General features: G+C 54.9%; 6 protein-coding genes across 6 annotated transcripts; 2 read left to right on the top strand and 4 right to left on the bottom strand.

Annotated features, from left to right (window-relative positions):
- Positions 1–888: 888 nt before the first annotated feature.
- V2A60_002497 (uncharacterized protein) lies at positions 889–1,838 on the top strand (the record flags this gene model as incomplete). The annotated part of the gene is made up of 2 exons (XM_083253848.1): positions 889–1,241; positions 1,346–1,838. 2 exons carry the CDS (start codon positions 889–891, stop codon positions 1,836–1,838), a joined length of 846 nt encoding a protein of 281 aa, XP_083109974.1.
- Positions 1,839–3,011: 1,173 nt separating this feature from the next.
- V2A60_002496 (WD40-repeat-containing domain protein) lies at positions 3,012–4,195 on the bottom strand (the record flags this gene model as incomplete). The annotated part of the gene is made up of 4 exons (XM_083253847.1): positions 3,012–3,792; positions 3,842–3,937; positions 3,983–4,022; positions 4,069–4,195. The coding sequence occupies 4 exons, from the start codon at positions 4,193–4,195 to the stop codon at positions 3,012–3,014; spliced, it is 1,044 nt and encodes a 347-aa protein (XP_083109973.1).
- Positions 4,196–4,783: 588 nt separating this feature from the next.
- Positions 4,784–5,635, bottom strand: V2A60_002495 (uncharacterized protein; the record flags this gene model as incomplete). Its single annotated transcript, XM_083253846.1, has 1 exon — positions 4,784–5,635. The coding sequence occupies one exon, from the start codon at positions 5,633–5,635 to the stop codon at positions 4,784–4,786; it is 852 nt and encodes a 283-aa protein (XP_083109972.1).
- Positions 5,636–6,655: 1,020 nt separating this feature from the next.
- Positions 6,656–7,423, bottom strand: V2A60_002494 (uncharacterized protein; the record flags this gene model as incomplete). The annotated part of the gene is made up of 1 exon (XM_083253845.1): positions 6,656–7,423. One exon carries the CDS (start codon positions 7,421–7,423, stop codon positions 6,656–6,658), a length of 768 nt encoding a protein of 255 aa, XP_083109971.1.
- A 1,321-nt stretch (positions 7,424–8,744) lies between these two features.
- V2A60_002493 (WD40-repeat-containing domain protein) lies at positions 8,745–11,193 on the top strand (the record flags this gene model as incomplete). Its single annotated transcript, XM_083253844.1, has 2 exons — positions 8,745–10,350; positions 10,409–11,193. The coding sequence occupies 2 exons, from the start codon at positions 8,745–8,747 to the stop codon at positions 11,191–11,193; spliced, it is 2,391 nt and encodes a 796-aa protein (XP_083109970.1).
- Positions 11,194–11,471: 278 nt separating this feature from the next.
- On the bottom strand, positions 11,472–12,523 carry V2A60_002492 (uncharacterized protein; the record flags this gene model as incomplete). Its single annotated transcript, XM_083253843.1, has 3 exons — positions 11,472–11,708; positions 11,862–12,199; positions 12,385–12,523. The coding sequence occupies 3 exons, from the start codon at positions 12,521–12,523 to the stop codon at positions 11,472–11,474; spliced, it is 714 nt and encodes a 237-aa protein (XP_083109969.1).
- Between the last annotated feature and the right edge of the window lie 156 nt (positions 12,524–12,679).

The following is a 12,679-nucleotide window of genomic DNA, read 5'->3' as shown; positions in this document are numbered from 1 at the left end:
GCTTTGGAAAGATTTCTGCTGTAAGCAATGATTGGGTTGATGAATAAGGTGAAGAAAGATGCAACTCGACAGTGACGAGACCTCGTATTATATAGTCATACGTGTATAAGACGCTCTCCCCGCTTTCAATATAAAGTCTCGGCAATGATGTGGTTGATGCCTAGTGAGATGCCTCCCGGTGATTGGTCAGGGTCGTAAGGCTGCATCTGCGCTCGCCTGCTGCCTATCTGGGAGGCCGCCTTGCGAACCGCCTAGTAGGGAGTTGACGGCGTAGACTGAGCAGCATGGCGTCTGCAAGGCAAAATGGCGCCTCTGCTTCGACCTAGCCAACGTGGCAGGCTAGTCATGGTCTGATATGAGTCTGATATGAAAACAAGTCGGTGATGCGAAAGGAGAGCGGCTGAGACATTCATTCAATGGGCGTTCTTTGGCACTCTTGACAAGACAAAGAATGACCGCTCAGCTCGAGACTGGCAGCGCATTTGCTTGCTCGAGAGCTGCCGAGGCTCGTCCTTTTCCCGAGTTGCCATTCACAATGAGCTGTGACTACCTATCGCGAGGTGACGACAGCTCGACTCCAACGAATTGTACAAAATTCAGTGCCACGCGTACAGCCGTAGCGTAGCGCAGCAGATGCTTAGTTAGCTAGTCAGACCCATGAATAATTTTAATTAATCAAGATGGCTTTATGAGCGATACAACCCTGTCCGAGTGAGGGACCCCCTGGTCTACACTAGGCCCTGTCGAGCGTCTTCACAGCCTCGTCCCAGGGCACGGGTCTTTTTTTCATAAAAAGACCCCACGAGCCGCTCCGCCCGCGCGGGCTGCCAGTCCCGATTTTTCTTTTCTGTTTTTGAGCAGATCTTTGTTGCAAGTACGGAGGGGTTCATGAATTCGACATTGGTCGCGTCGGCGACGGCGACGGCGACGGCTTCGGCGCTGACGACACCCTTTGCGGTACCGGCGAGCTGCACCGACTACTTCAACACCACAGTCACCTACCGAGACGACCTCAAAGGCGGCACGACAGACTACACCGTGTACGCGGCATCCCCTCAGAGCACGGGGGGCTGCCAGGCCTCGGCGGCCAACGTCCACCGCTACGGCGCGACCATTGTCGTGCGGCCGGGCGTCTGTCCCAGCGGCTGGGTCGCGTACAACCTGAAAGTCGACGATCCGCAGTATTATCCCAATCCGAGCGATGCCGCCTCGGTCACCTTTCAGGCCGTCTGCTGTTCGAGGTATGTGTGTGTGTGTGTGTGTGTGCTTGAGCGCTCGGGTACTGTCGTCAGCTGCTTTTTGAGGCCCCCCTCTTGGCTAACTGAGGCTGCTTTGATGCTTTCAGCGGTTTCTCTGCGACAGAAACTGCCAACTCCATTCCCAGCTTCGGGCCAGCCTGCACCAGGCTCGTCTCCAAGACGCAGGCCGTCACGTCCGGGCAGACGACCACGGCCGTCACCGTGAGCGCGCACGCCGCGTGGCAGATCCAGTGGATGGCCAAGGACGCGCCGACCTTGACGCCCCAGCCGCCGTCCATGGAGCTCTGCTACGACGTCCAGATACCGACCTGGACGCCCGGCGCCGCCGAGGCCAAGGACCGCAGGAGGTGCAGGAGCCTCAAGCAGTCCCCGGACAAGCACCAGTACGGCGGCCTGATCTACGTCGCCATCGTGCTGCCGAGCGTCATCGGCTTCCTGCTCATCATGGGCTGCATCTGCGGCTGCGTGTGCTATCGAAGAAAGAAGAACAGACAAAAGAGGGAGGCGGAAAGGCCGGCCGAGCTGCCCGGTGACCAGGTATCGTTGACGCAGTGGAAATATAATACCCCCCAGTTATAGCAATAATGCCCTAATGTTAATCATAATACATGTACATAATAAAACGAAAATCCATCTTATACCACAAGCTAAAAAGCGATGAGTCGCTCGTACATGGATGCACGGATTGGCCAGTGCATGGCGGCTATGCGCCAAGCAAATCTATATTTGAACAACAGTTTCCACCTCCACACAATACGGTAAAAGCATCTTCATACACCAGCTAGCTACCCAGCAGAAGCATATCCGACGCAAGTGTTCAACTTCTTGGGGAAATGGTCCACGCTGAGCCTGGAAAACGCACAGATCAATCGATGTGCCCCTTCACCAGCCACTGCGGCAGACAAACGAGGACCCGAGTCTATCTTGACTGGAAACGTACAGTGGCGCCTTATTCAATACTCCTGGAAACGACTCAAAGCTCAAGTCGGAGCTAGAGATTCACCTGATCGAGAGCCGACAGCGACCGCGCCAAGATTTCGAGGCTGGCGTCCGCGACGTCCGCGACGAGCTTGCCAGCGGCGCTGTCAACTTAGGACGTTTCAATCTCGCTGTGACGCTGCGGGGTCTATCTGGTCTCTTGTTGCGTCGTAGCATACCTCTTGGCGAATGGCCTTGTCCTTCTCAACTTGGGACTACAAACGAAAGCACACTGCTCACCGATAGGAGCATGTGGCCTCGGCGGATGAGTGTAAACATTGGCCCTCTCAGCTCTGTGTTTTGCTGCTGTCAGTAGTTGACCAACCTCATCACTAGTTTCGACTAAAGACATACGTATGCTGCTACGGCGCTCTTCGTTCGATCAACCAAAGGACTTGGCAAAGTGCATGGCAATGTACAAGCTCTTGAATTTCATATTGCCTGCAAGAATAGTAGCAAGTATGATATATTACACGCTGCGGGCCGCTTCTAGCTATCTAGCGCTCTAATCTAATACATACATCTTTCAGTGTACAACTACAGCTGCGCTCGTTGCTCGAGCTAGCCCTAGTCTTGGCTCGAGGCGGCCGAGTGCTGGCTCATGGGCGACTGGCAGTCATCGCTCTTGCTTGTCGCCAACGAGCTATCGGGCGTGTCAGTCGGCATCTCAAAGCTGACGTCTGATTCATGACTGCTTCTCGGTGTCAAGTTGCGCCCGCGTGAGCAGGTGCTCTCCGCACCTGGACCGTGGTGGCTGGCCTTCTCGGAGAGTCTCTATTCCCCTGAGCGTTCCGTGCCAGAACCACGCCAAAGTCCGTAAAATCCATCGCAGTTCTTCCACATCTTGATTGTACCATCCTCGGACCCTGTAGCGTACAGCTTGCCATCGGGCGAGAAGGCAATAGACCAGATGGGACCATGATGACCCTTGTGTGTGTCGACTTCAACCTCGTCATCATAGCGAATCACCTTGGCCCAGGTGCCGGGCTCCTCGCCAACAATCAGCTTGCGCCCCTTGAGATCAAGCGCAACACTGGCAATCGAGTTTGGAAGCGTGATGCGTTTAAGCTCCGTCATCGCTCGGTCCTCGCCCCAAAAGTAAGCCGTCTTGCCAGCCGCAACAGCAAGCACGGGCTTTCCTCCTCCGATATCGATGGGCGACGTGACACTCGGGCACAACGAAATCATTTCACAAGACTTGATCTCGCCATCCAGCACCTTTTGGTGGATGCAAGCGCGACTGGGAAGATCAAGCCACCGAAGCGTCTTGCCAGACGCAGTAATGATGACGTTTGGGTCCTGGGTCCAGCAGATGAATTTGATCGAGTCAGTATGAATACCTTCGCCAATCTCAAATCCAGCCGACGCCGGAATTGTAACGGCCGAGCCGGGGCTAGTGGCGCCAAGTTCAGACAGGTCAAAGACTCGAAGCTTCTTTTCCATGCCGCCAGTGGCAACAAGGTCAGAGTTATCGGGAGGGTATGCGACGGCTCGGACGATGTGATCGTGCTGAAGAGTGTAGAGAATCTCGCCGGTATGGGTATCCCAGATTTTGCTGCCGACTTTGTCAGGAATGGTACTTGCACTCGCCAAGAAGAACGTACGCGGTAAAGTCTGCCGAAGCAGTGGCTGCGTTGGAGGCGTCGGGGCTCAATCTAGCCTGCCAAACAGCTCCCTTGTGACCAATAAAGGTACCGATCCTACCTCGTTAGCTGAGTATGCAAATTTGAGACCAAACGCCTTACCAATCCCCGGTCACGCCGTCGCGAAGCATAGGATTTCCATCTACTATTGTTAGCAAGAAGAGCCAAGCACAGTGTGAGGCACTAACCTTTGCAGGCAGAAATCAGGTAGTATGTCTCCTCCTTTTCCAGGTTGGAGAAGCCAATGTGCGGCACAGGACGGGAGTGTCCGTGGCAAGTCAAAGGCACATACTGGCGACTAGCCTCGGTCGCCATGTCAAATGGGTGGATTGAAGGTGAATTTCTTCAAGTTGGTCGATGTTCCAGGTACCGCTTCTTGTCACGACGGCAGGAAGCAAACAAGTCGTAATGGTCTCGTAAATCGTAAACGTCGTCAGGTCGTGGCTCGTGGGAAAGAGTGTGATGTCATGTATAGAAAAAGGGGATGAGTGTGCGGTGCGATGAATCCGTCCGGTCCCTCACAAGAAGCGACTTCCTCTGCGTAACGAGTGAAACGCACGAACACGCCGGGAAGAGGAGAGTCGAGGTTGCTCCTGGATTTTGCTCGCGGGGCTACAACTTGCGCCAGCATGGGGGGGAGGGGGGCAACGCCACAGAGAGGTGGCGCAGATGTGGCGCAGCGAGTTCAGGCGTAGCAACCAACGCTCAGTGATTGGCGGGCAGAAGCAGCTCTGGTTACGGATCAAAACAACTTTTTATTCATCACCCCGAACCCTGTGAAAGTCAAAGAATTGGCTGCTTGATTTACATCCTCCTGACTTTCCTCCCGAGGTAGCTTTCACTCTTGACAATTGCTATGCTTTCACCCTTGGCGCATAACCAGGACAGCTGCCCCAGCCCACTTCACTCTTGTTTGCCAGAGAGCCAATCGTCAATATACTGGAGAGAGGCCTCGTCACACTCGACCGATGAGGTTTCGAATCTTTGTTCCCAGAAGCGAGGTCCTCTCCAGCCACCCACAATCCCTCCCTTGCCTATCTTCTCCCCGAATGGAGTACAGGAGTCCAAGTCAATGAGTACGGCATTGCCGTCCTTGTCAAACATGATGTTGCTCGCCGAGATGTCATTATGAGCATAGCCGAGAGAATGTAAATGAGCGACTGCTTTTCGTATGGCATGCATGCACTTGCTTCTCTCGCCAGGCTCCATGCGTTCTTCACCATTCAGCTGCGCCCTTTGGATGCGATCATATAATGATTCGAAGTAGTGTGGAAATGCAAGCCGCACAATTCGACCGTTGTGTACGACGCAACCAAGGTAAGCTCCGAGTTGGGGATGTGGATTTCTGAGGAATAGTTGATGATTTCGCGCTTCAGACAGGAAGAGATTGGCAACGGCAGCATCCTCGTTCCAAGCGCCAACGTTGGGCGATTTTAGAAAATACTCTCCTTCTTGCATAGAGTCAGGGTCGAATTCTGTGAGTCCTTGTTCGAACATTGGGTAAATACCAGCGTCGGGTACACCGCGCATGGTAGCTAGGACGCTGTTGAAGGTGGCCTCATCCAAATCCCTATATATCCCGGCCGTCCATTCGCCTCTCTCGCTCAGGGATAGACTCCCAATAAAGGCCGAATAGCCATCATAAGCCACAAGGTCAAGCCTTTTTCTCTCCCACGCCTTTTCACGAGCACCGTCCAACTGCGGACACTCGCCCCAGGTTTCCAAAACTTGGAGCCATCTCGACGCAGCTGACATGGCGACGCGGTGAATAGCAGCACTGGAATGCCAAGTGAATATTGCTGGTCTGCCGAATGTTGAACTCTGATCTCGTGAATGATTGTCATGTCCAAAGAAAGAAAGTCTCAAGCGGGGGCGGCCGATGTGTGTGTGGGACCGGTCAATTCCCAGCAGCGACCAGTCTTGCAGGCAAGACCTTTGTGCGAGCGTGCACACCGTCGATAGGTCAAGTTTTGTCATGGTGCTGAGCATTCAGACGCAAAAGTTGCGGCGTGTAACTCAAATGCTGCCCAACCATTATCACAGAAGACGGAATTTCGACATTAAATAGAACAGTCTCCTCCATCTCACGGACTAATACCTAATGTAAAGCAACTTCCTTCAAAGTAATGCATTGATACTACAAAAATATCAACATCTACCATGGCACAGGATACCCAGGCGGAGCTAACCTCAAGCTGCAAGTGGGATTCAACTATTCTCCCCAGCGGCGTACGGGAAACAAAGATCAAAGAGGACTGCAAGCTATCAACTTGCCCTGCTTCCGCGTCGTATGTCGGAGTTAAGAAATAAAATTTGGGTGTAGATTTAGGTCCAATCGGTATGCATGCTCTTGTTGAAGTCCACTAGGCTGCATTTATTACCCCGGAACTGATCATATTATGCATACAGAATGAGAATCTTCGCATCAAGCAACCACGAAGCCCCAAATGAAAAATATTGACCAGCGCTTTGGATTTAGCTGGTATCATGGATCGCTTTCCATTCATTGGCAAGTTGGAGCCTAGATCTTTGGGCAGCCGGGACAGAGAAATGGAGGCTGGGCCCGAAACCATCTGCGAAAACGCGGGATTATGCATAGGCTGCACTTGAACACACATAAAATGGGTGTCTTGTAAACTATCATAGTACTACTCGTCACATAGTCATGCCTATCGGATAATTGATGAGCGCTCGCTTGACCTGCCAGATTAGTCCACTCGAGGCTAAAAACTATGATTATCTTGTTCGCTAGAACACCACTCCGAATACAACGGCCTACCGCCAGAGTTTCCGAAAGAACGACATGGCAAAGAAATACATTAAAATTGTGCGAAATAATGAAAGTTGGCCTAGATTGGTCACAGAGCTGCTGGTGCTGGGAGCAGTGTGTTGCGTTGACGACAGTGATGGGGCTGTTGTGACGCTGAAAGTTTCCTCGCCCGCCTCGGTAGTGTGCTGCCCAGTCGTTGAAGACTTGTCAGGCCAGGAGGACGACGATGCGGCAGTTGCCGTCTCAACCGGGCCGGTGCCCCAGAAGGTCGTCGTCGACAAGCTCACAATAGAAGCGGCGTCCACGGTGACCTGCGTCATGGCCGAACGCGCCTCGGTCAGGACCCAAAGACACTGCGGCGTCTCGGTGAGCAGCAGGTCCGTCGGCGTCGGACCCTCTGCCTCGTTGGCGCTCGCATAGGTGGCGACGAATGCGCCCGCGTTGTCGGTGTTGGTGGCCGCGAGGCTTGCCAGCGGCGTGCCGGCCGCGCCCAGGTCGCACGTCCACGGCGGCCCGGTCGGCAGGGGGTGCAGGCCGCCCTCTAGGGATCCGCGATGGCGGCAGCAGATCAGCTCCTCCATGGTCATGTTGGGCCCGTTCCAGATGTTGGTCTTGACATTGACAATGTCGCCGTCGCAGCAGACGGTCCAGAAGTCGTGGGGTGCATGGGTGTCGTTGCCACAGAGCGTGGGCAGGCCGTCGAACCCCCACGCGTCGCCAAGGCACCATGAGTCCAAAATACCCGTTGGGATCTGTGTTGTTATGGAAGACATTGTGATGAAGATGGAAGCAAGATGAAACAGCCGTCGCGACTGTGAAGAATTTGCCTAGGTCCAGCCGAACAAGGCTCTACTACCCACATGCCCTACTTTGCCCTTTATGTCGTCAGACAGCCGCTTCAAATTATGACAAAAATGGCATGTACTCTTTAGAAATATCATTTGTTAGTGAGGTCCCAAATTACTTGACTCTTTTGGGCCCGAAGCCTTTTCAGACTACACAGGAAAATCTGGTTTGCTGTTCCTGACATGGTTGAGCGCCAGAATCTCCACTTGGCTACTGCAAAAAGACTCTGGTCTGTGTATAGCGCAACTGGTGTGTCATTTAGACGTTGACTATAATAAATTTGGGGGCAGCGAGCATGTGCCTGTCCCGTGGTTACAGAACGATCGGAGTTGCCTGGGAGGCTTGAATACGATTCGTAGAGAATCCGTGTCAGGGCCTCACGGTGAGCATCTCGCCAAACTTTGCACAAGCTGAGTGATGGATTTCATATGAACATATGCGAGCTAAAGTAACGCAGCACAGAGAAAAATGAAGCCATGATATTCCTCCAACCCCTACCAGTCGGTGATAGGATAGATAGCTTGGCTGATGGTGTGACTCTGGCTTCGGGTCCGATAGCAGGAGAGCCATTCGCAGTTGATCTAGGTCTGTGAATGAATGGTAGATGGTCCGAACAGTCTGTGATGTAAGTAGCGAATGAAAAGAATTTTTCCAGACCATCTTGGATCATCTCTGCGCTTCGTCCTCGCACTCGTTCCAAAGCTATAGCAAAGGAGCTGCTGGGGATTCATTGCCAAGGTAGAAGATTCGCGAGTAGCATCAAAATATCGGGTCAATGTAAAAAAAAAATCCGACATAATTCATTACACACACTCGCGATTTCACCAAAATTGCCTGAGCTTGGGCATTACCCTACGTCTGGTGGAATAAGACTGGCCGGCTCCATCCTTAGCAAGCGAGGGGCGCCCTCCAGCACCAGAGACATCAATTCAGCATCTGCACAAAGCAGCTTCCAACCAACTACAATACTGCATTCAATGGCTGTCTTCCTCAACGGCGAATAAACCAACAAGACCCCTGCAATCGGCGAGTTACCCTACATCTACATTCCGGCGGGGTGAGGGGCAGTCGCGACACCGACCTCCACACAAGCTCGCTCGGCATCCACACGGTTCCACGGTCCTCCACCTCTGGCCCAAGGCATTTGTCAACGTCACTGCATCGGCTCTGTGTCACTGACTCTCTGCCTGCGCAGTGGTTGTGGCACCCACTCTCTCTTCTCTCTAGCATCTTCCCAGCACAGCAAACATGGTTGATTTTAAGCTTTCAGCGCAGCTCCTAGGCCACGAAGCCGATGTAGGACCTCACCCCCGCGCCCTCCCCTCCCATCGCCGTGTTTCCGCTCCCGCTAATAGCAGCTTCAAGGTCCGCGCGGCGACGTTTGCCTCTCCCGACACAGTCATCACCGCCTCCCGCGACTGCAGCGTCCGGATTTGGCGTCGCTCCGCCGGCGCCGACGCCTCGTTCGAGGGTGCTCTGCTGAGCCGCGGCTCCGAGTACGTCAACGCCGTCGCCTTTGTACCCCCCGACGCCGAGCACCCCGATGGCCTGGTCGTCTCGGGCGGCAAGGACACCATCATCGAGGTCAAGAAACCCCGCCAACAGCCGAGCGACCATGCGGAGCGCCTGCTCATCGGCCACGCCCACAATGTCTGCGCCCTCGACGTCGCCCCCGGCGGCAAGTTTCTCATGTCGGGCGGCTGGGACGGCCAGGCGCGTGTCTGGAACCTGAGCAGCTGGGACACGGAGCTGACGCTGAGCGGGCACGACGGCATGGCGGTGTGGGCGGTGCTAGCCTTGGACGACAAGACGGTCGTAACAGGCTGCGCCGACAAGAACATTCGCGTCTTTGACCTGACCAAGGGCAAAGGAGGCGAGGTGGACGCCGCGGCGACGATATACACACCGGATGTGGTGCGCGCATTATGCCGTGTGCCTTTGGCGCACCCGAGTGGCGCAGATATTGCCAGCGCGAGCAACGATGGCACAATCAGATTATGGAAGCTCAATGGCCAGCAGATTGGCGAGCTCCACGGTCACGAGAGCTTTGTCTACTCGCTGGCCGGCCTGCCTACAGGAGAGCTGGTCAGCTCCGGAGAGGACCGCACAGTCCGCATATGGAAGGGCCTAGAGTGCTCGCAAACAATCACACACCCTGCCATTTCAGTCTGGACCGTGGCCGCTCACCCGGAAACTGGCGACATAGTTTCGGGTGCCAGTGATGGCGTCGCCCGCGTCTTCACACGCAGGCCTGAGCGAGTCGCGGACAAGGCGACTCTGAAAGAATTTGAGGAGTCGGTGAGGGCATCCTCGATCCCCCAGCAGCAGGTCGGTGGTATCAACAAGGAGAAGCTGCCCGGCCCCGAATTTCTGCAGACCAAGTCCGGCACCAAGGAGGGCCAGGTACAAATGATCAAGGAAGACAATGGCAACGTGACGGCGCATACATGGTCGATGAGCCAGCAGCAATGGATCAATGTCGGCACTGTGGTGGATGCGGTCGGGAGCACAGGCAAAAAGGTAGAATATCAGGGCAAGTCGTACGACTTTGTCTTTGACGTGGACATTGAAGACGGGAAGCCGCCGCTGAAGCTTCCGTACAACCTCTCCGAGAACCCCTACGAGCGAGCCACAAAGTTCCTAAATGACAATGAGCTGCCTTTGAGCTATCTCGACAATGTGGCCCAATTTATTACCACAAATACGAAGGGAGCCACGCTGGGACAGACGGAGCAGAGTGGTGGCCCAGACCCTTACGGCACCGAGTCGAGATACCGTCCAGGGGACGAAGCGCAGCAGCCAGCTCTGCTTCCGCAAAGGGAATATCTCAGCATTACTGCTGCCAAATACGAGGGTATGATAGAAAATGGAGATTTATCATATTGATGTCATTGTTTGCTAACAAGTTGTAGTCATTTTCAACAAAATTTTGAGCGTTAACAAGACCATGATTTCCAGCGGTCGCAAAGATACGGCTCTGAACCCCGGCGAGGAGTCTTCTCTTGACGCGCTCCGCACCGCTCTTGAATCATCCAGCAGCATTCCGGCCGACGCCCTACCGTCTCTGGTCAAGGTAGTGACGCAGTGGCCGTACGGCGATCGGTTGGCGGGCCTGGATCTCCTCCGGTGCGTAGCGCGCTTCCACACGGTGGCCAAATACAAGGACGCAGAGACGCAAGCCACGCTGGTGGACCTTGCCATTACGGCGTCGCTGCCGAGCGACGAGACGCCGCCCAACGAAAACGCGGCCATGATGGGGGCGCGCACGCTGGCCAACCTTTTTAGCACGGCCGACGGCCGCAGCCTGGCCAACGCCCGCGTGGACGCGGTGCTCTCCTTCTTGGAGCGCGTGACGGGCATCCGGGGCGGTGCGGCGATTGGACCACACAACCGCAACCTCTTGATCGCGGCGACAACGGTGGCGATTAACCTAGCGGTGCTGGTCAACAAGGAGAAGCTGCTGTCGGCCAACGAGAGGCGGCGGCTGCTGCAGGTGACGGGGGCGCTGCTCAAGGGTCAGAGCGACTCGGAGGTGCTCTACCGCGGACTGGTGGCGCTGGGCACCGTGGCGGCGACGTCGAGGGGCGACGCGACGGCTGTGCCAGGCATCAGCGGATGGGTAAAGGAAGCGGCAGGCAAGGCGTCTGAGGATCGAGTCAGGGCGGTGGCGGCCGAGTGCGCCAAGATTGTTGCGTGAAGAAGAGGTACAAGACATTTTGTCACGATGCAGTTTCAGAAAGGAGAAAAGAAAAGGAAAGAGATGAAGTCAAGAAGGAAGTAGCTACAATAGAGAATCATGAGTAATGTTATGCACAGATGGTATATTGAAAAAAAATGGCAGCTTGAAAAAGAAAAAAAGTAGATGAGCTATTAGGATCAACGTCGCATAGCTGCCAAAGAAGCCGATTTTACCCCAACGCCTAGGACACCATGAAAATGAAGAAGCAAAAACGAGTCCGGCAAGGGCTGGATCATTTACAGCAGCAGCATCAGCGCGGCAGTGGCGAGGAAGAGTGGCGTCCAGCCGAGCCAGCCGACGGAGTGGAGGGTGCGGTGGGCGGCCGAGGTGTTTGTGTAGTTGTCGGAGCCGGACTCCTTGTTGGTGATGGAGTAGATGTCGGCGAAGCCAATGTCGGTCGAGTTGTAGCAGTTGGACTCGTTGACGGGGGCGATGCGAGGGTCGCCGGGTTCGGCAAAGATGATGTCGACGCACTTTTGATCGAGTTAGTGTTGAGTCTTTTTTTCTCTTGTATTCCCTCTTCTCTCTTGCTTTTCGCAATCTCTTCTTTACTGCAATTGCATATGCCAACAAGGGCGAGAGAAGGGTGCGGGGAGAGCTGGGAGAGCTGGGATGTTCGGGCTTACCGAGTAGAGGGCGGCGCCGTGCTGGGCCGTCTCGACGACCTGGATGGTGGCCTCGTCGCCGGCCTTGACGTTGGCGCCGACGGGGAGAGGGATCTGGGTGAGGCAGACGGTGCCCGGGTAGGGGTTGTTGGTCGGGCCGAGGATCTGGAAGGGGTGCACCATGGGGTTGCTCATGTTGGGAGGGCCGCCGTGGATGTTGGCGCTGGGGTCGGAGCCGAAGCCCAGGTTGATCTGGAGAAAGGCCGTGAGGTGGCCGCGGAACCAGCCGGGCTGGAAGGCGACGGTGCCGCCGCCGATGGGCCAGTACGTGCGGTTCTTGGTGACGCCCATGCCGCCGCCTGGGGATCATTGTTAGCAAATAACATGCATCGTTGGCCGACCATGGTCGAAGCACAAGGGGGGCGATGAAGATGGACTTGTAAGGGATGAGGAACGAGCGCAGCGAGCGACGAAGACTTTTGTAATCGAGAACCCGACGTCGAGCGAAGCGAGGAAAATAAGAAAAAAAGAAGGAGAAACGTACAAGGGTACATCCATTGCATGCCGTAAGGAAATGTGTCGTTGGTGATGAGGTTATTGCCGCGCCATCCTGGGTAAGAGATGACGGTGTGAGCGGCGGCCAGGCCGGCGAGGGCGAGGCTGATGAGAAAGTTGAGCTTCATGACGGGATGGTGAAAGTTTTTCGTTGCAAGTGTTGTAAAAAAAAAAAGGCACGCAAAAATCGTTTAAACCCAGGCCAGCCCAGGAGTTGTTGAGAAGCGTGAGATATTTGCGCAGCGGCGGGTTCAGGATGACCTTTTTGCGTCCGCTCGATGTAA

This window comes from Cordyceps javanica, chromosome 1 (assembly GCF_051103115.1).
Source record: "Cordyceps javanica chromosome 1, complete sequence".
In the NCBI taxonomy this organism is placed as follows: Eukaryota; Fungi; Ascomycota; class Sordariomycetes; order Hypocreales; family Cordycipitaceae; genus Cordyceps; species Cordyceps javanica.
The sequence above is the reverse complement of the archived record's forward strand: the minus strand, read 5'-3'. Positions and strand labels throughout refer to the sequence as shown.